The sequence below is a fragment of the Ictidomys tridecemlineatus genome, chromosome 3, assembly GCF_052094955.1.
Source record: "Ictidomys tridecemlineatus isolate mIctTri1 chromosome 3, mIctTri1.hap1, whole genome shotgun sequence".
NCBI lineage: Eukaryota > Metazoa > Chordata > Mammalia > Rodentia > Sciuridae > Ictidomys > Ictidomys tridecemlineatus.
The window spans coordinates 24,929,499-24,954,496 of NC_135479.1; the positions used below are offsets into that span (position 1 = coordinate 24,929,499).

At 41.8% G+C, this 24,998-nt stretch overlaps 1 protein-coding gene and 1 pseudogene across 4 annotated transcripts in view; both read right to left on the reverse strand.

Moving 5' to 3' along the window:
- Window positions 1-375: 375 nt before the first annotated feature.
- The window catches only part of Znf652 (zinc finger protein 652), a 76,673-nt gene continuing 52,050 nt past the window's right edge, over window positions 376-24,998 (reverse strand). For 3 of the 4 annotated variants that reach the window (XM_078042198.1, XM_078042195.1, XM_078042196.1), the window contains one exon: window positions 13,595-23,144. In XM_078042198.1, the coding sequence (XP_077898324.1) occupies window positions 22,633-23,144 (512 nt within the window). In that variant the 3' untranslated portion in view covers window positions 13,595-22,632. Of the gene's footprint in view, window positions 662-3,006; window positions 3,079-13,594; window positions 23,145-24,998 lie in introns of those variants that run through there. The other variant, XM_078042199.1, reaches the window with a different exon arrangement.
- On the reverse strand, window positions 13,399-13,818 carry LOC101967831 (cytochrome c oxidase subunit 7B, mitochondrial-like; annotated as a pseudogene).

A 24,998-nucleotide genomic window follows, 5' to 3' on the forward strand; every position in this document is an offset into this window, starting at 1 on the left:
TTGCTTCTAATGTTTAGGGGGTGCCATTTGGCCTTTATTATGTAAGGATCCTAGCATTCTCATTGCTTTCAGGGAGTCTAGTTCTACAACACCAGCTCTGATCTACAGAGGACAGCACATTGAGCCTCTCAATGATGGTGGTGTCCCTCTCACCAGAGATTTCTTTGTTTCTTTCCTTTTTTTTAAATTTATATATATATATTTTAGCTGTAACTGGACACAATATCTTTATTTTATTTATTTATCTTTATGTGGTGCTGAGGATTGAACCCAAGGCCTCGCATGTGCTAGGCGAGTGCTCTACCGCTGAGCCCCAACCCCAGCCCCAACCAGAGACTTCTTATCCCTTTAATAAAAGGATTTGTCTTTCAGGTCTTCCTATGAAAGATAATTATACAGTAGGTTTTTCAGTTTTTCACAGAGTCTTTGTCTGTTTTCTGTTGCGAAAATAGAACAGCTGAGACCGGGTAATCTTTAAAGGACAGAGATTTATTGGCTTGTGGATCTGGAGGTTTGGGAGGCCCAAGAACATGCACTGGAAGGGCTTCATGCTGCTTCCACTCACGGCAGAAAGTGGAAGGGCAGGCAGGTGCCTGAGGAAGACACACGCAGGAGGGACTCACAGTTGCTAATCCAGGCCCAGAAGAGCAAGAACTCACCCCTGTGAGAAAGGCATTCATCTGTTTTAATGACCTAATCACCTCTTAAGGCTCACCACTTCTCAGTGCTGTTATATTGGGGACCAAATTTCGACGTGAGTTTTGAGCAGGCAAACCACATCTAAAGGATGGGACACACAGCATGTCCACTCCTGCAGGCTCACATCTCTTGCATCTTTATTTAAATGTCTTCCATAGCAGCTTCAGCTTTTGTATCTCACTTAGTGTGATCCACAGCTTTCTCCCAAAATCATCTTAACAGTGTACCAGAACCATCTTCTGGGATCTTTGCTGGGGTTCATTAGCAGAACTACCTCCTGTTAGTACACTCTCATTTCTCCAAACTTACACACCACTTTCCTCCTTCCTGACCCTCCCACACCCAATCCCATTCCACAACAGCATCCTGGCTTCTGCCAGTGTATGTCCACTAGCTCCTGTAACTCCTTCAGACATAGACCCTGAATCAGGTGGGAGTCCAGTCAAGGGTCAAACAATAACAAACAACAACAACAACAAAGTACTTCCAAGGGGAAGTTTGATAGTAAACTAGGTATGATGGGAAATTAGAGCCATGACGGATTGGTTAGGAAAAACTAACGGGAACTCACACCTGTAATCCCAGCGGCTCAGGAATCTGAGGCAGGAGGATCATAAGCTCAAAGTCAGCAATTTATCAAGGCCCTAAGCAACTCAGGGAGACCCTGTCTCTAAATAAAATATAAAAAAGGGCTAGAAATGTGGCTCAGTGGTTAAGCACCCCTGAGTTCAATCCGTGGTACCAAAAATAAAATAAAAAATAAAAGGAACTCTAAACAATTTAGGAAGAGCAAAATCTAGGAACAGCCACTACTAATAATGCTGAGAGAGTGCTCAAGGAAGAAGCCATCCCAAGGATGAGCCCAGATCTTGTCAGGACAGGTCAAGGCTCCATGGATGGCAAAAAGTCACTATGGCGCTGAACCCATCTGTCCTGTGGAACTCACCAGAAACCCGCCCTCTAGGGTGCCTGGGAAAGCCTTGGGCCTACAGGGCTTGGCCAGCAGGAGCGGCTGCCTGCCACACATTAGGGCTGGCCAGTGGAGAAGCTGCCCATGCTGCAGGAGCTGGGGGTGAGTAGGCCACAGGAACCCACCAAGAGTCTAGGAAGGAAAGCACTTTTCTTCTGCCAAGTTTCTTCAGTCTCCTCTGATGACAAAGCTTGAAATCATGCCAACTGATGGAGGAGAAATACTTAGAGGGTTCAGATTCATTTTCACAGAGAAGACAATGAAGGATGTGTTTGGAGCTAAGAGCCAATAAATAAATAAATTAATTAAAATTAATCGATTAAAAGACAACTGGCTCAGTCCTTTACTTCTTTTAGAAGGAAAAAAGAAAAAAGAAAAGAAAAAAACCCGTAGCTGGGTTATGTTGCAACTCGACTCTGGTAGTTGATCTGATGGCAAGGAGCAGGGTGGATCTCAGGAGACGTGCGTTTTTTGCAAAGCACAGACTCCTGCATCTCCAATCAAGAGGGGAACATTAGCCTCCTCCAGGGAGGAGTGGACCATGTTGAGAGTGCCAGAGGGTTGAGGGAGAGCTGGGATTTTGTGGACTCAGATGTTCCCATCCCTAATCTCAGGGTCCCACCCCTCCCAGCCAGGGCCCTGCTCTTGTCATAGTAGTTTTGCAGTAGAGGAGAATCCAGCTCTCTCTGTAGTCTTGCTGCTCCTAATTATGTTCCAGGCCTGGTCTCCGACTTTTCTGCCTTCTGGCTGCAGGAGATGAATTTCTCCTTGTACACTACAAAGCAGCAGCACTAATTCCATTGTTGGACAACAGATTGCCACAGATGGCAGCTAAAAACAACATCTATTTATTATTATTGTCATATAGTTCCAGGGGCCCAGAGCCTGAGCAGGCTTGACTGGGTTCTGCTTAGGGTATCTGGTTAACTATGCCATAATCAAGGGAGCAACATCCATCAATTTAACAGATTCCAGGAACTTAGGGTATAGAATCCTGGGTAACCATTTCTAGAATTCTGCCTACCCCAGTCTACCCTCTGGCCCCAAAAGATTCTCATCCCCTCCCCATCAAATGCAAAATACATTCTCCTTGGGCTGGGGCTGGGGCTGGGGCTCAGTGGTACTTACCTAGCATGTGTGAGGCACCAGGTTTGATCCGTAGCACCGCACACAAAAATAAGTAAAATAAAGGTGTATATATATATATATATATATGTATGTATTATTTTTTTCTCCTCCTCACAAGATGCCCAAGAACCTCATCCAATTTCAATATCAATTCAGAGCCCCAAATCCCATCTATATATCATGAGCTCAAAAGTCCAAAATTTTGTTACCTGAATCAAGCGCAGAAGAATCTTCTGAGTATAACCTATTAAGTGCATCTCCCAAGAACATTTCTTCTCCAGCTATGAGCCCATGCAATTAAAGAAAAAAAAAATTTTAGACCCTCTGAGAGTTCCGATAGACAATAGTGGGATAGTGTTGGGCACAGTGGCTCATGCCTGTAATCCCAGTGACTGGGACAGGAGGATTGCAAGTTTGAGGCCAGCCTCAGCAACTTAGGGAGACATTGTCTCAAAAAATAAATAAATAAATAAAAAGAAAAGATAAAAAAGGCTGGGGATGTGGCTTAGTGGTGAAGTGTTCCCGGGTCAATCTCTATTACTTAAAAAAAAAAAAGCCATCGGATGCAATTATATTTAATTCAATAAGGGAGAAATGTCACCCATCCAAAACGGTTTTTAAATGCAGTTGAACAAGTTCCATTAGGCTTGAAGGGAAAAAAAATCAACTCCATTTAGGTTTCAAGACCTGGAGAATGATCTTTTATGGATCTTGACTCTGCCCTCTGGGCTCTTGGGGCCACCCTGAGTCATCTTTCCTTTTTCATAAAAGATACCACATGTTTACACTGAGTTTGATCAACCTGCTTCTTACCAGTAAAATTTGGGGGAACCAAAAATCTTTCATTTTGTCTCTCAGTACAGTTCACAGTGTTCCTACTGATATAAATTTTTTGTATAGATTTTGCAGAGATTCACTCCATTAGACAAAACTTTTCTTCCCCACATCTTTCTAGAATGATCTTTATATTTTTTTTATATTTTTTTCTATGGAGAACACTAAGGACAATTTTTTTAATGGGGCTGGTCATCAAGCCCAGGGCCTTACACATACCAGGCAAGTGCTCTATCTCTCAGTCACATCACCAGTCCCAAGGATGACCTCTTGTGAGCTTCCTAGAACCCTGTGGATTAATGAATAAGATCTAGACGGACTATCCTCAGTAGAGGTTGAATCTCGTTTCCCCAAATTCAAATGTTGAAGTCCCAACACCCAGTTCCTCAATGTTACCTTATTTGGAAATAAGGTGATTGTAGAGATAATTCGTTAAGATGAAGTCAAACTGGAGTAGGTTTGGGCCCTTAATCCAATGGACTGGGGTCTTGTAAAAAGAGGCAATTTGAACACCACAAGAGGAGTCTCATGTGAAGGTGAAGGTTGGAAGGCTGCTCTACAAGTCAAGGAGCTTTAAAGATTGCCAGTGAACCACCAGAGGTGAAGGGAGTGGCATGGAGCAGGTTCTCATGGACTCCAGAAAGGACCAATCCTGCCGCCATCTTGATCCTGTACCCGAAGTCTTCAGAATTATGTTAAGATGGTACATATTTGTTATTTAAGCCACCCAGTTTGTGATACTTCATGATGGAAAACTTAGGAAACTAATAACAACTTTTAATTTCTTCTGAATTTAAAAAAAAATATTTTAGTTGTAGATGCACACTTTATTTTATTTCTTTCTTTTTATGTGGTGCTGAGGATAGAACCCAGTGCCTCACATACGCTAGGCAAGCACTCTACCACTGAGCTACAGCCCCAGCCCTTCTTCTGACATTTTGATCTGACATTTCAGAAAAAAAATTTGTACAGCCCCACACTTGCTAAACCAGTTTGAGGTAGCTTTTTTCCAAATTTTAGTATCTTTTACAATCTGGCTAAGAATTTCCCAGATCAAGTTCTAACTGCTTTTGGTCTAATAGGTTTTTCCTCCATTTGTTTCTCCTTTCTTACACTTTACTACAAGCAGCAAAAAGAAACCAGATTTTGCCTAGAAAATCCCCTTGGCTAAACATCCAAGTGCATTGCTTATGAACTTCATTCTCATTTTTTTGTTTTGCAGTAGTGGGCATTGAACCTAGGGGTACTATACCATTGTGCTAGCCCACTGATAATGGGCCCTATCTATTCTCAGCCCTATCCATTCATTTATTTATTTTTGGTACCAGGGATTGAACCCAGGGGCACTCAGTCACTGAGTCATATCCCCAGCCCTATTTTGTATTTTATTTAGAGACAGGGTCTCACCGAGTTGCTTGGCACCCCACCATTACTGAGGCTGGCTTTGAACTCCCGATCCTCCTGTCTCAGCCTCCCAAGCTGCTGGGATTACAGGCATGTGCCACCACACCCAGCTTTATTTATTTATTTATTTTTATTTTGAGACAAGGTCTTGCTAAATTGCTGAGGCTGGCCTTGGACTTGCCTTCCTCCTCCTGCCTCAGCATCTGGAGTGGCTGGTGCTATGCCTACCTTAAATTCCGTTTTCCATACAGGAGTTAGGCAAAATTCTGATAAGGTTGCTGCTGCCACTTAACAAAAGTCCCCCTCCTGTGGCTTCCAACAGCCACCTGTTCCTCACTTCTCCTAGGCTCTCATAGCTTGTCAGGACAGACTTCTACTGCTGGACCATTCCTGGAGACTGAGGCTTTCTCTAAGGCAATTTAGGATTTCTGCAGGGCTGGGGATGTGGCTCAAGCGGTAGCGCAGTCGCCTGGCATGCATGGGGCCCAGGTTCGATCCTCAGCACCACATACCAACTAAGATGTTGTATCCGCCGAGAACTAAAAAATAAATATTAAAAATTCTCTCTCTCTCTAAAAAATAAATAGGATTTCTGCAAATTCTATAGAATTTATAATCCTCTTGTGCCGCAGTCTGGCTGGGCACAAGATCATGAGCCACTCACACCTTGTAGATTCAAACAGCAACTCTTTATTCCCGAACTCACACCGGCCCTCTACCAACACGTTCTGGGGAAATCCAAGTTCTGCCTGCAAAATTCACATACTCCCCCAGGCTTTGAATCCCAAATACTTTCTGAAGTCCACGAGAATTCAACGGGAACTCAGGCAGCAGGATAGGCCCTATTCCCAGCAGGAATAACCTTAAACCTGGAACCGCCCTAAACCCAGATTGTTCTAAACCGGGAACGCCCTAAACCCAAGGAGCGGGATACTCCCTAAAACCTGATCCGCCCTAATCCAGTAGGATCCTCCTTAAACCCGGATCCACCCTGGTCCTTGAGCAGGGTCACCTTTCTCAAACATACATGCAATGTCACTTCAAATGTCCATTTCCACGAGTCCTTCCTCTAAGCAACATGGGGTACGCTGGCAAGGAAATTTCAATGCGTCATTCCTACTTGGCAATGGCTCTCAGCACTCTTGTCTTCTGATCAATAATGTTTTCAGTGTCCATATTTTTACTGAAGTTCTATTGAAGGAATCTAAGTATTTTCTATCAAACTTCTCAAAATTCTTCCACACTCCACCCACCTGTCCAATTCTAAAGCCATTCCCTCCCCCCTTTTTTTTTGTACTGGAAATGAACCCAAGGGTGCTTTATCACTGAACTACATCCCACAGTCCTTTTTAATTTTTAGAAATTTAAGACAGGATCTTGCTAGTTGCTTAAGGCCTTGATAAATTGCTGAGGAGGCTGGCTGGCCTCCAACTTGTAGATCCTCCTGCCTCAGCCTCCCAAGTCACTGGGATTATAAATTTAACTGTCATTCTCACATTTTTAGATGTGTGTTATGTCATCTTGTTCCAAGGTCCCACATCTGTTTTAGTTGTCTATTACTGTGTAACAGGGATCACAACGGTGGCAGTGAAACCTGAGGCCGTTTCACTCTTGCCTTCAACTAGAGACTGAACCATCACAGCCCTTCATCATCTTCCTGTAAAGCATCAGTGGCATCAAGAAGAGCCTTGAACTAGCTGAGAATTAGTACTTCCTTCATCTCAAGGGTCTGTGATATGGCAGCCCAGTGCATCCCCAAAGGCCCACCACTCAGTCCGAATGACCGTCCTTCAGTTGGCAGGGCGCTCAGTTCCGCCCATCAGTGGTGATGACAGAGTCCTCGTTATCAGTGGGCTAGAGAGTTTTTGGGTCTAACCCCCCCCTTTGGAATCTGCTTCCATGAACCACTCCTGGCACCAACCAAGGTGCCTCAGTAGATTCCCAAAGCACTGGCTCCAACACTGAGAACTCAAACCTGGGGGGTGAAGGAAGAGGACTGGCAAAGGATGGAGTTGAGCTGAGCTGCTATCACAACAAGGACCAAGGATGACCTCACAGGCGTTCAGGAAAGGCTCCTCCAAGGCAAAGCTCTCCATCAACCAGTCAAGGATGTGGCTGCCCCTGGGGAGGGGAGGAGACCATCTTCCCGAGAGCAACTGCTGGGGAGGTAAGGCCAAGAGTAAGCCAGGAGCCGTTGGTGCAGTGCCCCATCGCCCCACTATCCTAGTTGGCTTTGGTTTTTTTTGTTGTTGTTGTTTTGGGTACCAGGGATTGAACTCAATCATGAGCCACATCCCCAGCCCTTTTTATATTTTGAGACAGGGCCTTGCTAAGTTGCTGAGGCTGCCTTTGAACTCATGATCCTCCTGTCTCAGCTTCCAAGCTGAGTAACCAAGCCACGGGAATTACAGGCATGTGCCACAGCAACTGGCTCATGTGTTTTTTTTTTTGTAACTTCCGATAGTTATTATTTTTACTTTTTATTAGTTGGCTATTGATGCACAACAAATTACCCACAAAAATGGAGTGGCTTCCTGACAGAGGTCCACTTTATGCTTTGAATATAGATAGCCCTTGCTGCTCTGCCACTGTGACTTATTTTTAAAAGGACATGTTTCTCTTGCCTTCTTCTCCCTCCTCCTTCCTAATCTCGCCCCCTCCCTAATCTCAGGGGAAACAGCATTGCCTTTCTTCCCCCTGCTAGGAGGCGTTATCTGCCCTTGAACACACACATACCACAGGAAGGAAGTAATCCAGACTTTGGGGATGGCAACACAAGATCTCAGAAATGACTACCTCCCCAATTAACAAGTGAATTCCAACTCCAGACAGAACACATGGAATGTAGCCTTTGCATCACCTCTTTAAAAACCATCTGTTCCCCGGGATGGGCAGAGTCACAGCCTCTGGGACAGGAGTCCCTTGTGCTTCTCCTCTGCTAGCGAAGCAATAAAACTTAACTTTTTCCCTTTTTCCCCAAATTGTGTCATGTTATGGACCCCAGGGACGAGGACCAAATTTTCAGGTTAAAACAACAAACGCTTGTTGTTTTTTCAGTTTCTATTGGCCATGAATTTGAACTTGGCTCAGCCGTGTGTCTGCCATCAAGCTCCTGCCCCAGAATCCCCTCCAGACTCTGCTGTAGCTGGAAGCTCATTTCCAGTTTTTATCTGGTGTGACTGCTAGCAGGCCTCAGAAGATCCACTTCCAAGATCACCTACAGGGTTGCTGGCAGGCTTCAGTTCTGCAGCATGTCCTCCAACGGCTGCCTATGTCCTATGACATGGCAGCTGGGGACAGGAGAGTAAGAAACCACATCCAAGAGTGTCTTTCTAACTTCATTGTGCCAGTGACATACCATCTGTGTGTGTGTGTGTGTGTTTTACTGAGGATTGAATTCAAGGGTACTTTACCAATGAGCTACACCCCCATCCCTTTTTAAAAAACATATTTTGAGTCAGGGTCTCGCTAAATTGCCCTGTCTGACCTCAAACTTGCCATCCTCCTGCCTCAGCCTCCAGAGTTACTGGGATTACAGTGTGTGCCAACACTATCGCCTCTGACATATTGTATTTGTCAGAAGCAAATCACTAAGTCCAGCCCAGAACAAGCACGGTGGGGGTGGGATTACACAAGGGTATGAGTACCAGGGGGTGGGGATCACTGGGGATATCCTTGAGGAAGCTGCCTGTGAAATGCCAGATTCGTGGGACCCCAATAGACCTCCAGGAGCTGAATCCAATGCAATCACACAAGAGTCTTTATTGCAAGCTCGAGCCTGGACTCACAACTGTTTCCAACGCAGCAGTCGCGAGGAGTGAGTCCTGGCCCTTAATTCAGTGAGGATTTATAGTTTTTTTTGGGGGGATACTCTATGTGTCACAATATCACACAGCAAATCATTTCACACTGCAGGAAAGTCAAACAACAACTCTTAACATCCATTAGCACATTCATTGGCAGGAACAAGTCAGGTAAGGATGACTGGTGAGTTCAAGAGGTGGATACATTTGAACTGATTGGTTTAGGCTGCAAGGGGTTGCAAGAGTGTATATGCTAAACTGCAGGGTGGCCTAATCATATTATCAATCACAGAAACTACAGGGAGGGCCACCTGGCATTTCAGATATTTTCCCTGTCTCACTCTGATTGGTTGTTGTTATGGTCCGAAATTAGTTCTCAAGCATTCTTCTGGTCTTTTCAGGAACTTGCATTTGCTGAGTCAAGGACGTCTGGTGTCTGGTACAAATGACCCAGCAGGTTAGCTATGTGCCTAGGAATGGGTTTAACAAGGATAAAGGGTCATTCCTCCTCCCTTTTGGACAGGACCTGCTCTGAGGTAGAGGCTGGTTTCTCAAAAATGGAGTCACATCAGTTTCTCACCTGTCCCTGACACTCTCTCTCAAACACTGAGCTGAGCCTTTTACTTGCATCGCTTTCTTTAATCCTCATGAAGACCTGAAGGTAGTTAACAATGATCCCTATCTGCAGGTGTGGAAACAGGCTCGAAGTGGTTAGATTACTTACTCATAGCCACACCAGTCACCATTGGGAGAGAAAAGCCTCTATCTGAGAACAAGCCTGCATGTTTCTAATTCCTTTGCTGAAGTATGTCCTTCAATAACATTTTGGGAAGGATTAAATTTGCTGCAGAACAGTGATGTCAGATCAAGGCTACTGTGTGTCCAGTGCAGGGTGGACTGCAGGGTGGGTTAAGGGCGAGATGCATCAGGCAGCAGGCTCTAAACGAGGCATCTCATAATCTACAAGTTCAAGAATACAGTCAGGAACAGGGAAGAGCACAACAAAAACGTGGTAGAAAGCAATCCTGAAACGGTTGTGCCATTGGTGAGGGATGCCATGGTCAGATGGAAACCCTCCTTGACCAACTATGGATTGAAATTGAGGTAAAAAATGAACGGAATAGGAATAATTGAGCTAAAACTAACAGTTGAGGCCAAAAATGTTAAGCTTCTTATACAAGGTGAAAGGAGGACCTAGTCACCAACCTAACTCAGCCCTGACTCCCTCTTGCCTTTCTGACTTTGACTTTTTGTCTTTCTGAGTTCTCCAGAGCCTTTCTCTCCTGCAGTCACCTTGGATTTCAGGAACAAGAAGTCTTAGGACAAGAGTCAAAACTATGCCCCAGGCAAGATCAACTTTCTTAACCTGACAAGACCTGACAAATCCTGAGATAAGGATGGACAAACCACCCCTATCAAGAGCACCTGTGTTGGCAGCTGTGCAAACCCTCCAGCCCTTGCCCTCACTTCCCTTCCTAGAAAAACCTCAAAGTCAATGTTAACCCTTCAAAGGTGGATAATCCTGTCCTCCTGGTAGACCCTACATTGATTAAAACTTCTTTCCCGCTGTTCACCATTATTTTCCATTTGGTTTTTGGTGGGGTGAGTGGTCAGACCGGATTTGTTGGATCCCCAGAGTCGCCTCTGACCTAGGACTCCAGTAAGGGTCTGCACAAAGATCCGCACATGTTAGAACAAAATCTGTGGGCTAATTTTTTTTTTTCTTTTTTTTGTACTAGGAATTGAACCTATAGCCACTTTATCACTGAACTACATCCCCAGTCCTTTTTATTTTGAGACGATCTCACTAGGTTGCATAGGCTGGCTTCAAACTTGCGATCCTCCTGCCTTGGGTTCCCAAGTCTCTGAAACTATTGGCATGTACCTCCATATCCCACCGAGTTATCTGCTACTGCATAACCAACTATTCCAAGCATTAGTGCCTTTACAAGAGCAATTGGTGTCTGGCGATTTTGTGGATTGGCTGGGCAGTTACTCTGCCGATCTTACCGAGGCTCCAAAGCATGCAATTAGTTGTTGGAACTGCAGAGCTGTAGGGTCTGAGATATCCCTTCCGATGTCTGGGACTGGCAGGGACACTGAGAACTCTCATTACTTGGCCGTCATGCATGTTCCAGGGGAATAAAGTCAGAAGCTGCAAAATGTCTTGTCCCACAGGTTCCAAGATTTGCACATCATTTTTGCAATATTCTATTGGTAAAAGAAGTCATCAGCCAGCTGGGCACAGTGGCACACACACACCTGTAATCCTAGTGTCTCAGATGGCTGAGGCAGGAGGAGCCACAAGTTCAAGGCCAGTCTCAGCAAATTAGCAAGGCTCTAAGCAACTTAGTGACACCCTGTCTCAAAAAATAAAAGGGGCTGGGGATGTGGCTCAGTGGTTAAGCACCCCTGGGTTCAATCCCTGGTACAAAAAAAAAAAAAAAAAAGATACCAGAGTAGCCTAATCAAGGGTGTGGAGATGGCCAGGCCTTTTACCAGAAACTTGGTGGAAGGGGCAAGGACACCATACAAAAGGGTTTGGACACAAGGAGGTGTGGCTCATCACAAATCACTATTATGATGATAAACCTTGGAGGCCTTGAAAAGAGAGTTTATGTGTATATTTCAAAGAAGTGGCTATAGTTACCTATAGTGATACCAGCAGGGGGTTATAGGCCCCCTGGAGAAAGGACTACCCTGTGTCTGGGATTTGAAGGCACTAGAGTAAACAACAGCTCATCTGTGCAGGGACTCTCAAGAGTTTGGATGCAGTCAGAAATAGAAACCAGTAAGCCTTAGATATTTTAGACTCCAGGTCAGACTCATTAGTGAGCCTTAAAATTTAGTGGCTCATGATTAGCATTTTAAAAAACAGAAAATATCAAACTGTGCACATACAGCTATTTTTCCTTGAAAATTTTATTTAAAATATTTTTTTTTTAGCTGTCGATGCACCTTTATTTATTTACATGTGATCTTGAGAATTGAACCCAGTGCCTCACACATGCTAGGTAAACACTCTATCACTGAGCCCAACCCCAGCCCCTTTTCTTGAAAATTTTATTCATTTACATAAATATATTGAAAGGGTAAAGTTTCTAAGCTGGAAAGCTTGATTGTAAAAGATTAGGTATTATTAAGTTCCTCTGTTACACCCAGAACCTGGAATTCCTGAGATAGTTAAAACAATGCCCTACTGGCCATTTAGCCTAGGGCCCTGTGCAGTTTGTCACAGGGCCTGAACCAATCAGTTTGAATGTGTACCCCGCTTAGGAATGACCAATCACCCCTGCCCGACCTGTTCCCGTCAATGAATGTGCCAATTACGTCTCAGAGTTGTTGTTCAATTTTCCCGCGCCTCATGATGATTTGTTCTGATGTATGCAAAGCCCACCGCCCTCTCCAAAAAGTGTACTTAAGCTCTGCTTGACCTTTGCTCTGGGCTCTGGGCTGCTCTCCCTTCTTGAGTGAGCACAGAGTCCCAGCGTGCTGGAATGGATCCCCAATAAATCCCCTTTTGCCAATTGCATGGAGCCAGTCTCTTGTGTGGTCTCTTTCTCCGACGTTCCGTCAGACCCTTACAATATAAACTGTGTATGGTGGTGCAAACCAGTAATCCCAGAGTCTTGGAAGGCTGAGGCAGGAGGATCACAACTTTGAGACCAGCCTCAGCAATTTAGAGGGACCCTCAGCGACTTAATAAGACCCCATCTCAAAATAAAAAATAAAAAGGGCTAGGATGTGGCTAAGTGGTAAATTATCACTGGGTTCAATCCCTAGTACCTGCCCCCCCCCCAAAAAAAAACATTTTAAGGAAATGGGAGCTCAGTGGCACAGCGCTTGCCTACCTAGCATGCAGGAAGCACTGGGTTCAATCTCCACTACTGCCACCCCCCAAAAAAATCACATATAAGTGTATTATATAGCAAAACATTGGTGAAATATATTTCTGATTAAACTCAGGGCCGGAGTTTGAAAGTACTGATTTAGTTCACACTGAAGAGTATTTACTTGGTACAGATGAGCAATGTGCTAACACATCTCTAGACAGAGATGCAATGGTAATTCTATGATTTGGCCAATTTTGTTCCATTCTAAGAGGTTTCATACAAAGGGAAACTGGAACAATAAGATTTCCTTCCTAAGCACTGAACTCCCTCATTGAGATCCTTAGAAGGAACAAAGCAGGGTGGGTCGTGAGTGGAGGAGCTTGGGACACAAACTAATTGCTCTCTCATTCAGTGCATTCCTGCCTGTGAGGCGATTACACATTACAAGGGACCATGTGGGCCACACTGTATTTGAAAATTGTTTGTTTATTGTGGGGTTTCCTTCACTGGAAAGCAAGTGTCAGGGAGTAGGGACTGTCTTGTTCACTGCTGAATTCCCAGCAGCAAACATGCAGGATAACTAAATGAATGAATGGTGGCAGGGGTGGGGACAGAAGTCTCATCCCAACTATTTTACAATCACTTCTTCTCACGGACTAAATTTTGTATGCTGTTTGCATCTTTGTTTATTTTTCTTCAAACTGGTTCAGAACCCAAATCCTGATCCTTTTTTTTTTTGATTGTTTCAAGCATACTTTATTTCTTCAATAAAGGCCATATTTAGTAGGTACACAGTGCTTTTACTTGGCATCAATTTTGAGTTGGTTTTGAAATTCAGTATTACATCAGCTGGCATGATTACTGATTTCTCCACTCCTTTGGGGTGACTCTGCCAACAGGGGACAGGTTCCATTCTATTCCAATTTGTGTTGCTGTATATGTCCATACAGAAATACAGAAAATGGCTCCACTAGCTAATATGGCATTACCATATTTGTCATGGAATCAGGTACACGTTTCTGGTGACTCTGCCTTGCCATTGTTTGCTGAATGCTTCGAACTTGGAGACGACTCAGAGCATTTTTGACCAAGGGAAACATGGTGGAAGTGCAGAGGGATCTCCCAAATCCTGATCCTTTCCCCAAGTACTCTTCCCAAGGACATTTTCAGATTATCACTCCAATGGACAGAGTAATGTTAGTGGGACCAATGAGCACGGAGCTAGGCAGCACTGCAATCAGTCTAGTTTTGTTCAATGGCCTTGAAGACAAATTATTCCCAAAGGATGAGGCAAGGTAGTGGTCTGGGGCCGCCCATAACCATCACAGAGACAATAGTCATTCACTCTAGTAAGGCTTGTAGGATCGTTCATTTTATATTAAAAGGGAAATTCATTAAGCAAGGGAACTAAAAAATGCTTACCAGGAATAAGGAAGAAATGAAGAAAGACACAGGAGGGACATGCTTTTTTTTTTTTTTTTTTTTTTACTTTGAACATTAGCATTAAGTTGGTTACCGTACACATCCAAAGGCCCAGCATCTCAGAAAAAAAAAAAAAAATCATTAAGCGGCACACCTTGTACCAGAGTCTCACAAGAATAAAATATACAATGCTACATTGAGTGGTTAAAAATACACAAAAAGTAGTTTTAACAATCTATAAATTTTTTATACTTAAAATCATGATTGAGTTGAAATAAAAAAGTGCATTTCAATTGCTAAAAAAATAATATTGGTATAGTTAACACACGGGGGAAAATCAGCACACCGAGGGATCTGACAGGATGTGGGGAAACAGATGACCCAGGGAGGCCAGGCAGTGCCAGCTGGTTCAGGAGCCCACCCCACTGCAGTTCCCTTGGGCCAAGCAGCCCTCCTCTCCCTGATCTTTCCCATCTTAAGAGATCCTGTCCTACCTCCCTGTCACTGAAAGACTCCTCTAAACTTCTTTGCAGCATGACAGATACTTTCCCTACACTGAGTCCAACTTGATCTTCAACAGCATCTCCACAGAGAGGTAGGAGAGGGACACTGCCCCATTCTGGACTTGACATAAGTACCCCAGCCACGCGGCCTTAATCCTTATGACCTAGCAGGCAGAACAGGGACCAAGCAGCTTCTATTTTGTCAAACTCCTTTGGACAATATTCAACATTCAACAACAAGCTTTGTAAACCTAACGCTAAACAATTCCTGGCAAGCAAACTGGATTTTCTTTTCTTGAAGAAATGAGGAAAAGTGCAAGTGATTTCAGTACTGTTGGGGAAAACAAAATGAAAAACAAGTTGCACCTGGGCACCTGATACCTAAACCAATCACAGCTTCAGTTTCCTTTTTTGTGAAGTGTTGGAATTATAAGTGAACGGACTTGGCAGGGAAAAGGGGGCCAGGCAGAAATCAGTTAAGAAGGCCTTCCCAGGTGTAAATACTTCCTGGCTCAGCAGGGTAAATATTCACAGCCTGGTGTTTTCCCTTAATTGATGACTGACATGTTCACTATGAAGATGCTGCTGCAATGAGCTCAAATGAGGGGAGAAGCCTCAACACACACCCTACAGAGAGAGCACAGCTGGAGTTCTAAACTAGAGGAGTGCCTGCTGCAGGAAATCTCCCCCACCCTACCTGGAAGACTAGCAGACAAGGAGGTCCAAGCTGCAGTTGCTGCAGGTGGGATGTGGAAGAAGGAAATAAGGAGGGTCGCCTTCCTGCTGTGCATTCAGCACTTGCAGATCCCTCAAGGCGAGGCTTGTAATCTTGGTCACCACTATTAACAAAGATTAGTTAATTGAACTGCCTGACCCACAAGGACCATAGACCTGCGCATCAATCTTTGCTTGCATCATGAAGGCTAAGCAACTACTGGTCTTAGTAATGAGGGAAAATACCTTAAATAATCAAGATACACAAATAAGCATTGAGTCAAGAGACAGCACTACAGAAAAAGACTTAAAAAGGGATCTTTATAAGCTAATAAAGGTAAAGTACCTTATTGCCCCCTTGTGGAAAGAGCCAGTACTGCATATGCCCATGTCCAGAAATGAATAAAATGCATACTCGAATTATTGGAAGATTGAGAACTCATCTGATTTTCTGAGGCCACATATATATCCTCAAAAATACAACTGTAGAAGTAAACATCAAAACTATGCCACATTGTTTTTCTTTTCAACGTAATGAGGTGAATAATCAAGACATGAAAGATGTTTCTAGGAGGGTTAAGAGTTCTAGGAGGATAAAATACTTTCCACCAACTTTCAACTATAGGGAACCAGTCTCAAGTCTTATGCAGGATGTGTCCTTCTGATCACATGGCCCCTTTTCACCTGTAAAAGGTGGGGCGGAAGTTGTGTTCATTCACAGGAGCCAGACATTCAGAAAGAACTCCATTCTTTGGCACATCCAGTACAGAGACAGGCTCTGTGGATCCAACTATCCAATGCAAGTATCAAATTTCCTTCTGAAGTAAGAAAAATCCAGGCTCCATCCTTTTTTTTGGCCCCGTTTCCATTTCCTACATGTCCTTTGAAGAATCATTTTCAAGTAATTTGAACATCCCTAATCTTACCAGAGAAGCTAAAATAGCATGAAAGCAACCTGGAGTTGGAGCTGTAGGGACACTTTTTTTTGGGGGGGGGGCAAGAACTCCCTTTGATACTTGCACTAAATGTTTCCTACTGAAGACAAAAAACAAGGCAGCAGTCTGTCTCAAAAGACATGGTTCCTCCAAATGACAGGCAAATATGGCTCTCTGTTGTTTTATTGCCTGGGACTCTGGAAAGCAACATACTTTAGACAGCTAGTTGTACTCAAGTAGCAAAATTTTAGGTCAATAATGGGCATTAGCAAGGCAAACTGAAGTGAAAAGAATTTAAAACAATAAACTCGTTACTGATTTCTATAATACAGAAATCTACCTCTTATATTTTGTAAACTTGTCTTTCCATTCCAAATAGTGAGACCTTTTGATAGCTTGAATTTATTCATTATCGTATATACCCAATTTTCACAACCAATTTTTATGAATAACATACTGTTTATCACCAGCCAACAGGGGCTAAGAATCTAGTAACAGCTACCTTTTTAGACTCCCACCTTATGTGGTTATTAGTCTTGAAAACCTGAATACTAATAACTTTAAGGGAAGAGACATGAGACTTTGGAACAGAAAGCAAAGATTTTGACCAAGGCCAAAATATTCAATAGTTTTATTTGCTGACAAAATGGAACCCAATTTCTTTCTTTCTTTCCCTTTTTTTTTTTGTGACACCATGGGTTGAACACAGGAGCACTCCACCACCACGTCCCTAAACCCCTTTCTTAAATTTTATTTTGAGACAGGGTCCTACTAAATTACTGAGGTTGGCCTTGAACTTGCCATCCTCCTGCCTTACCTCAAGAGTCCCTGGGATCACAGTGGGGGCCACACGCCTGATCATTTTTCTCATTTTAAAGGGTTCATTTGTTTTTACCTTTGGAGGAGAACTTAGGAGCAATCAACCTGTACACAGCACAGACTAGTTTTGGCTGTGAACAATTGCTGTGAACAATTGCTAAAATAAATTTTATCAATGAAATGCCCATATCACAGACAGAACACACTTTGACCCTCTGTTTATTACATCCTTCAGGTATTATGTATCAATCATACTTTTTAAATGAATTTTAATGATGACAATAACTAGAAAAGAAAGTAAATAGAGGTTTTTGAGAGATGAGAGAGGCAGATTAAAAAGAAAGAAATCAGTGAAGGTCTTCTGTTAAATCCAGAGAGCAATTTTAAATTCATTTTGACTAAAAGAAAGTTATGGGTACAACCTTGCAAAATATTTGCAAAAGAGAAGAGGGTGCAGAGCAACAGCAGCATTCAGAATCCCTTTGTCAGGAAGGGCAGGCATTCAGGAAGACTTCAGATGAGAAAATGATGTTCAAAAGAGACTCAAGGACCTTTAAAGGAACATCTAGCTTCTCATGAAAGAAAAGAAGGTGAAGAGCAAGATAAGGATAATATCTTTCAACACTAGTGACACAATATATGAATAAGATATAAATCAAAGTTTACAAGGTAAACAGAAAACAACATGCAGGAACAACAAAAAAATGTGTTCAAAATTCTTGTCCAAGGTTTTAGTCAGTTTGTAGAGTTAAACCCTTCGGAGCAAGGGTGGATCCCAATACTCATGCAGAATGAAATAATCAGAGGTAGGATTTAGACCAGGAAAATAATGCTCCAGGATGCTGGCTTTTTGAAGGCACTCAAGAACAGAGTGAGAGAGACTGAAGCTGCAGTGAGATCACAGCCCTAGACAGAGAGGCATTTTCTCACTTTATCTGTCATAAACAAACAAAAACAATGCCAGGCACACAGGGACAAGACATGTATCATGGAGTGATCCACAGAGTTGACAAGATAGAAAGAAACCCACTTCATGAGTCATTTCTTACAATAACATAGCTTCTACTTAGGAAACAAGAAAGAAAAGTTTGTTTTCTGGATATGCAATTCTGCAAATTAGTTTGAATTAAGTAACAAATTTGATAAATGGTAAGTTATCTAGTTCTTTAAACAAATTTACTGAGGCTGAAGCTTCAACATTGGGAAAACTTAGGAGTTTGATTTTCCTTAAAGTCTTGCAAAGCCTATCCTCTAAGACAAAAAGATCTGGTCATAAAGTCTATAAAAATGTCTACAGAGTATAAAAGTATAGAACTATGAAAGTGAATATTCTGATGGCAACTTTTATGGCTTCCATAGAAAGTGTAGAGAGGACCTCTGGTTTGCATTATCGAGGTAGTGTCCATGGTTAGAAGGTTGTCATTATCTCTTATGAATGCTACAGATGACAAAAGCAAGTCGGCTAGGGCGTTGTTATTGCATGAGATGCCACTATCTCTAATGGCTTATAACTTCATTCCTGAAAAAAATCGTCTTTTAGGAAATTCCTATCTTGATGCAGGCAAAGGAAAATTAAGACCCAATATTTACTTGCTCAGTTTTACAGTTGAAAGAATTCCAAGTGAGCTGATTTTTTTAAAAAAAATTTATAGTTAACCAATAAAATGCTTAAGTGTAACTTATCCCCATTTTAATTAAATCCTCCCCAGTCTGGAACATCATCATGTGGACCAGCAATGCAACAAGAGTTGTCTTTTCCATACAGTAGCTCAAACAAAAGTGTTCATCTAATATGAACACTTAAAAAAAAAAAAGTGAAAATAAAAACCTACCTACCACAGGATGTTGTATAAAAATTTGCAAGGTGGGCTAAATTTACCTATACATCTGCAAAGAATTTCTCTCTTTGTTCCAGATTTTCAAAATTTAAAACTTCCAGTGAAATAAAAATGAAACTAAACTCACACATCCATTCAACAAAAATAAAAACTGAAAAAAAATTTAAGAAGTAAAAAATTCAAAGTTTACAAGTTCCTCTTCAAAGCATTTTGCCTGCAGTTAGTGGGCTAGGGACAATCAAATTACAGGGAGCATTCTAACTACAATAAAAAGGTACTTCCAATAAAGTGTAGTTTTTCTTTATTTTTTTTAAAAAAAGATGGTATAAAATTATGGAAACTTCTATGCTCAATCATTAATTTAGAATAGTTAGTGTAAAAGGTAGACTATAAAAGTATGTGGGAGTGATCTGCACAGGTTTCTTTGAACTATAGTAAAGTTTTATTCAGAGATCTTTGCTAAAAGTAAGAATCAAATCGTAAAGATATGTAGAAAGGAGGCCATGTGCCTTTAAACTCTTCATCCTTTTTTCTTCATTCAGATTTAAAAACCTACCTCAGTATAAGCCTACCTGACTCAATTTGAGAAAACAGGAACCTTTTATTAGGGCTAAAGAAGAGTTTACATTTGAATGATAAATCTATGAGAAAAGAATAGAAAATGCAAAAAAACAGCTAACTAACTACCAAAAATGCAATGTCCACTCAAGAAAGTCCTTGGGAAATTTTCCTCAAATAAGTAACCCTTGCAATGATACAAGCCTTTAAAGACAGTATAAGATATAGTAATGAGAGACAGCCTCATTATCTATATAATGCTGAAATGTGGCCTTTATTGTCTTTGAGATATAAGTACAGATAAGGGCTGAGGACTCAAACTCCTCCAGAGTTTTTTTTTTTTTTTTTTTCCAAAAACAGATAATGAGGAGGTCATAGGCTTTGAAGAATTCATGGGGTGCTATAGAATATGTAACTTTTATTTTGGTAGAGGACCCCAACCAAATTTCCAACCCTGAGTTTGAGTCTTCAGCGTGTTAAACCTGATGCACATACATGTTTTAAGGCTTAATCCTATTCAGAAGCATTAATGTCATGACTATTCTTAATGCATTTCATTATTCATACATAAAATGACACTGATGAGGAATCATATTCTGAGAAGTTTTCCTGAAGACCACAAATCCCAAATAAGGAAAGGTACACCTATCCAGGGGAGAAAATTATAAGTTTCTAGATTGTTCCACAATACATTTCACTAAAAATTATACTGTGTGACAATGTTAATTCTTTTTTTTTTTCAATCATTTTTTTTCTTCTGTAAGAATAGTAGTGGCTATTTGCTTACTATTTTTTGTCTGTGTAACAGATATTTTCTTATGGCTATAGTTGCTTGAATGAAAAACCAAAGATGACTACCTGAATTTTCCAGTATATAATTATAGAACACCTCATGAAATAGTTGATTCAATGGTCTCAAGTCTAGAGTTCAGAATTGCCGCCCAATTCTATACATTTATTTAGAACAAAATAAGGTATAACCAATTAACTAAGGTATAATTTACATCTTTTTATAAAACTATTTTAATATTACAGGCCTGACCATGAAATAATGATAAAAGTCTACATAAAAGTGTGGATTTACAAACTTGTCATGGAATGCAAAAGAGACTATTGAGGTCAGGGGAAGACAGTCACTAAAGTTATAACAGTCAAAATCAAGGAACTAAAATTCCTTACCAGCTTGGGTACCTGGGGGCTCAAAGAATGTACACAAATATTAAAAATACCATTCTTTAAAACTTACATCCAAAAACAGGAAGAAAAATATGTCTTAAGATATTTTTCTGCCTCACTGCAAAATTTTCCTATGCATTATAGAAGACAAAGGCAAAATCGGAAGGAAAAAAATTGGAAACATTAAACCAAAAAGCTAGTAGAGAGTGGTCTGTTTAAAAATAGAGACCTAACTTCAGTTGAGAGTTCCATTTATCCCTGCTACAGAGCTAACCATCCAGAAAAGTGCTTGACACATATCTGCACATTTCATATAAAAATAAAAAATAAATAAAAGAGTTCTGATTCAGGCAATGATTTAAGAGCCCGAGGAAAGAGAAATGAAGAAATTTCAAGATTAAAAAAATGGAGGAGGGGGTGTGGGAACTCAGTTGTTTGAGATGAAGAAATATAAAATTTGTAGCTTCTAATGAGTCTGGATAAATGTGGTCAGTTAAATGCAATCATTGTGTTAGCCCTTCTGTTCAACCTTCCCTTCCAGGTAATCAGCTCCGGTTGATGGTGCCCATTGGAAGACACCCAAACTTGAAAAAGGAAGCCACCTAGAAAAACGAGGGAGAGTTGCTACTCTCTTCCTCACCTAAGGGTGCTGGTGTTATATAACTATCTTCAGAGGACAGGGCAGCAAAACCTAGGAATTTCCCCTCACTATAATTTAAACTAAGTTAAAATAGCTCAAAGTTGTAGGCATATCCACATTTCATGTATAACATAAAACTCAACCAATTTGTCTTCTCATTCAAATTTCTCAGCCACTATCAGCAATAAGTTTATGATTTTGGTTTACTATTTTAGTTTTTCATAACAATTCTAGAAAAATAAAGCAACCTCAAAAACAGAGACTCTAATTTGTCTTCCCAGAAGAGTTAAATGTAAATACAGTTCCTAAGGAGAGTAAGAAACAGATGTGACTAAGATGAAATAATCTCTACTTCCTTCTAACAGTGAACAACTTCATTCAAGACTTTTCAAGGCAGGACCCTCTGTAAATCATCCATTCAATGCACGGCGGGGCCCAAAGCAACACAGAGGAGAGGAGCATGTCAGTGAGGCTGATGGACATCTGAGAGCTAAGCAGAGATTTTTAAACTACCAAGTACTTACACCACACTCTGAAAGCAAAACCTCAGTTTTTGCAGGAACCTGGTCTGGCGACCCTTGCAGACACATCTAGTCTCTGAAGCACCTTTGAGTTGTACGGATGTAAGAATAACTTTGAATTATAGAAGTTATATGCATCTTTAAGAATCACATTTTGATGATTATAAAATTTTTTTCTATTTTACAACATAGGTTTAGCTACACAGAAAAAATTACACCGCTTATTGAAATACATTTCATTTTAGAAACAGACTACTAAAGAAGTCTATACAAAACCTCTAAAATAATTTCTGTAGTAAAATAAAGAGTGTGTTAGGAGAGCTACACAAAGAAGAAAATTTCCATCTTTCTCTATAATGCTTGATATACTGTGAAACATGGCCAGCTTAACTCTGTAGCCAGCACCAAAAGCTGAAAAGAATTCATTACAATACACAGTGATACAATTAATGCTCTGGATTAATCTCACAGCCTTCCCGATTAGTACAAAGGAGACCAGGCCTATCCCCTCTTTGAGGAGAAGTCCAGGATATAAAAGCAAGCATACCTCATCAGCTGATATGAAATTATAAAATCCCACAAGTCTGAGTATTTGAAATTTATAAAAGTCATCAGAAAATGCAAGCAAATTGGGCTTTAGTTCAGTGGTTCCCTGGTTTAGATGAGTTTCCTTGTGAGCTCAAGGTCGTCTTCTGGTTCACTCCCTTGGGTCTGCTGATTCACCCCAACAATGGCAAAGCCCCTGAGGGAGCTGAGGAGAGCCTGAGAACTGCAGAAATGCTCCACCAACTCACCGTGGGAACACAACTGGGGAACGTGCTTAAGGAGATGGATGTTAATGATGCGGTGCTGAACTGTTCTTCTCTGCCAGGTGCCGCAGAAAGGTGTCCTCATTCTGGCCTCTGTGATTTAAAGGCTCACTCTTGAAGAGAGCTGGTGGTGGGGGCAGGTGAGGGACTGGAGGGATAGGAAGGTGGTGTGGGTGGTGAGGGTGCGGGTGGATGTGCAGGTGAGAGAAGGGGTGGGGGATGGGTCGTGGGGGAAGAGTGCTAACGGGGTTCATACTGACGGGAGGAGCCGGGGTGGTAGGTGTGTTCACCACAGAAGGAACTGGGGTGGCTGGGGCAGTTGTGAGTGGGATCTGGACTGCAGGCGGCACATTCACGGGACTAGTCACCCGAAAGCACTTCTCCTTGTGGGCCTTGAGCATGTTGGAGAAGCGGAACCGCTGCCCGCACACGTCGCAGGGGTAGGGCTTTTCGCCTGTGTGAGTTCTGCGGTGCCTCTTCATGTTGGGGCGGCTGGTGAAGCTTTTGCCACAGATTTCACAGATAAAGGGCTTCTCTCCTGAGATGAACACGGACACGGAAATGGATTAACCCACTGGGCAGTAACTATGTGCTGATGTTATTCCTCATATTTACAAAGGAGATTACCACTTCTCTTCTGCACGCATCTTACATTCTAGTCATAAAAGAGTCACCCAGATTGCAACTTAAAGAGATCAGAGCAGTCACAAGTACGAATCACTCACATGCAACCTACCATCTTGGTTTGGTTAATAGAGAGGGGACTGGGGGAAGGTGGTGGCCACGCAGGGGTCTGCAGCTGCATGGCTTCTTCTCTTTACACTAGTGGGTCCCTTTAACTCCTGCTAGAAGCACCTGCTGTCACTTCAGTTGCCACTCCTTTCCTTCTCCATGTATTGAGACTTACAGTATACCAGGTTCTAGTCTAATCGCTTCACATCTACTAATCTTGGTGATCCTCACAGTGACCTTACAAGGTGACATGAGGAAGTTAAGAAAGCTGCTGACTGTTTGTTAGAGGAGGGTCCAAATTGAAAACTCTAAAGTCTTGCTCCAAAGTCTGTGTCTGTATGTGGACCAGAGCACTCACACTCCGGGTGCATTTCGGTAAACACAGAGGGATGTGTTTTCTTACTCTTTTTCCTCCACTTTGGGACTCCCCATAACTAGGAGCAAAGTCCTATGGTCACAGTCATATTTCTTCTCTCCACTTTCTTATTCTAGTAGAAACCTTAACATCTCCTATTGTCTTTACCACAGAAGACAGAATTTCCCTTGCTTCCCTGAGGGATCAGTTTGAAGAGTTGGAAGGGGCCAGTTTGCTCCATCTGTCAGTGCTATTTCCAAGCTATTGTGTAGCTCTTATCTTTCTGCTTTCCATTATTCCAGCCCTGCACTGAGGCTCCTCACTGTGACTCATACTCACATCTGAATGAGTTCTAGCTCAGCTTGTTTTCATTCTTTTAAAATCCATTTCCTCCAATCATCTTTAAAACTTCAAATTCTGTGTTACACAGAATGATTAAATCAATCATAGTATATCCACCTGATGGAAAATATCACTAGAAACATTATAAAGTATTGAAATATAATTATAAACATGAAAATCTATAATCCATAAAATAAAACAGGCATGAAAATGCTTGATATTGTGAAAATGCATGCTTGATATTATTAAAATGCATGGTATTATCTACCTTCAAGTAAAATAGGCATAGAAAAAATATGGAAAGAAATACTACAGATGTTACCATGATTATCTCTAGGTAATGGGATTATGCATGATACTGACTTTATTATAAACACTTATCTGTATCTTCTGTTTTTCTAACATAAACACAATTTACTTATATAATGGAATGTTTTAAAAACATAGTTGTTGGTAACTCATTAACCCCCTGAACCACCTCCTCCTTGACTCTCCAGAGTTAGTATTCTTCACTCACAACAGCTACCTGGAAATAGAGGTGAAGGACCTAATCTTTGAATTACCATGGTCTGAGAAAATACTTTCCACCTGATTCGCTGATCACTACTTAGTATACCAGACATGATCCCTTTTACCAACCTGTAATCCTCCTGCCTCAGCCTCCCAAGTCATGGGCATAAAATGTAATAACTGGCTAAACATTTAAAATTGACCACCTAGCTGAGCATGGTAGCACAAGTTTATAATCCCAGTGGCTTGGGAGGCTGAGGCAGGAAGATTGCAAGTTCAAAGCCAGTCTCAGCAACTTAGCAAGACCCTGTCTCTAAATAAAATAAAAAAGGACTGGGAATGTGGCTCAGTGGTTAAGTGCCCCTGGGCTCAATCCCCATACCAAAACAAACAAACAAACAAACAAAAAACCCAAGAAAATCAACGACTTGTATAACATTCCATGGCCATATT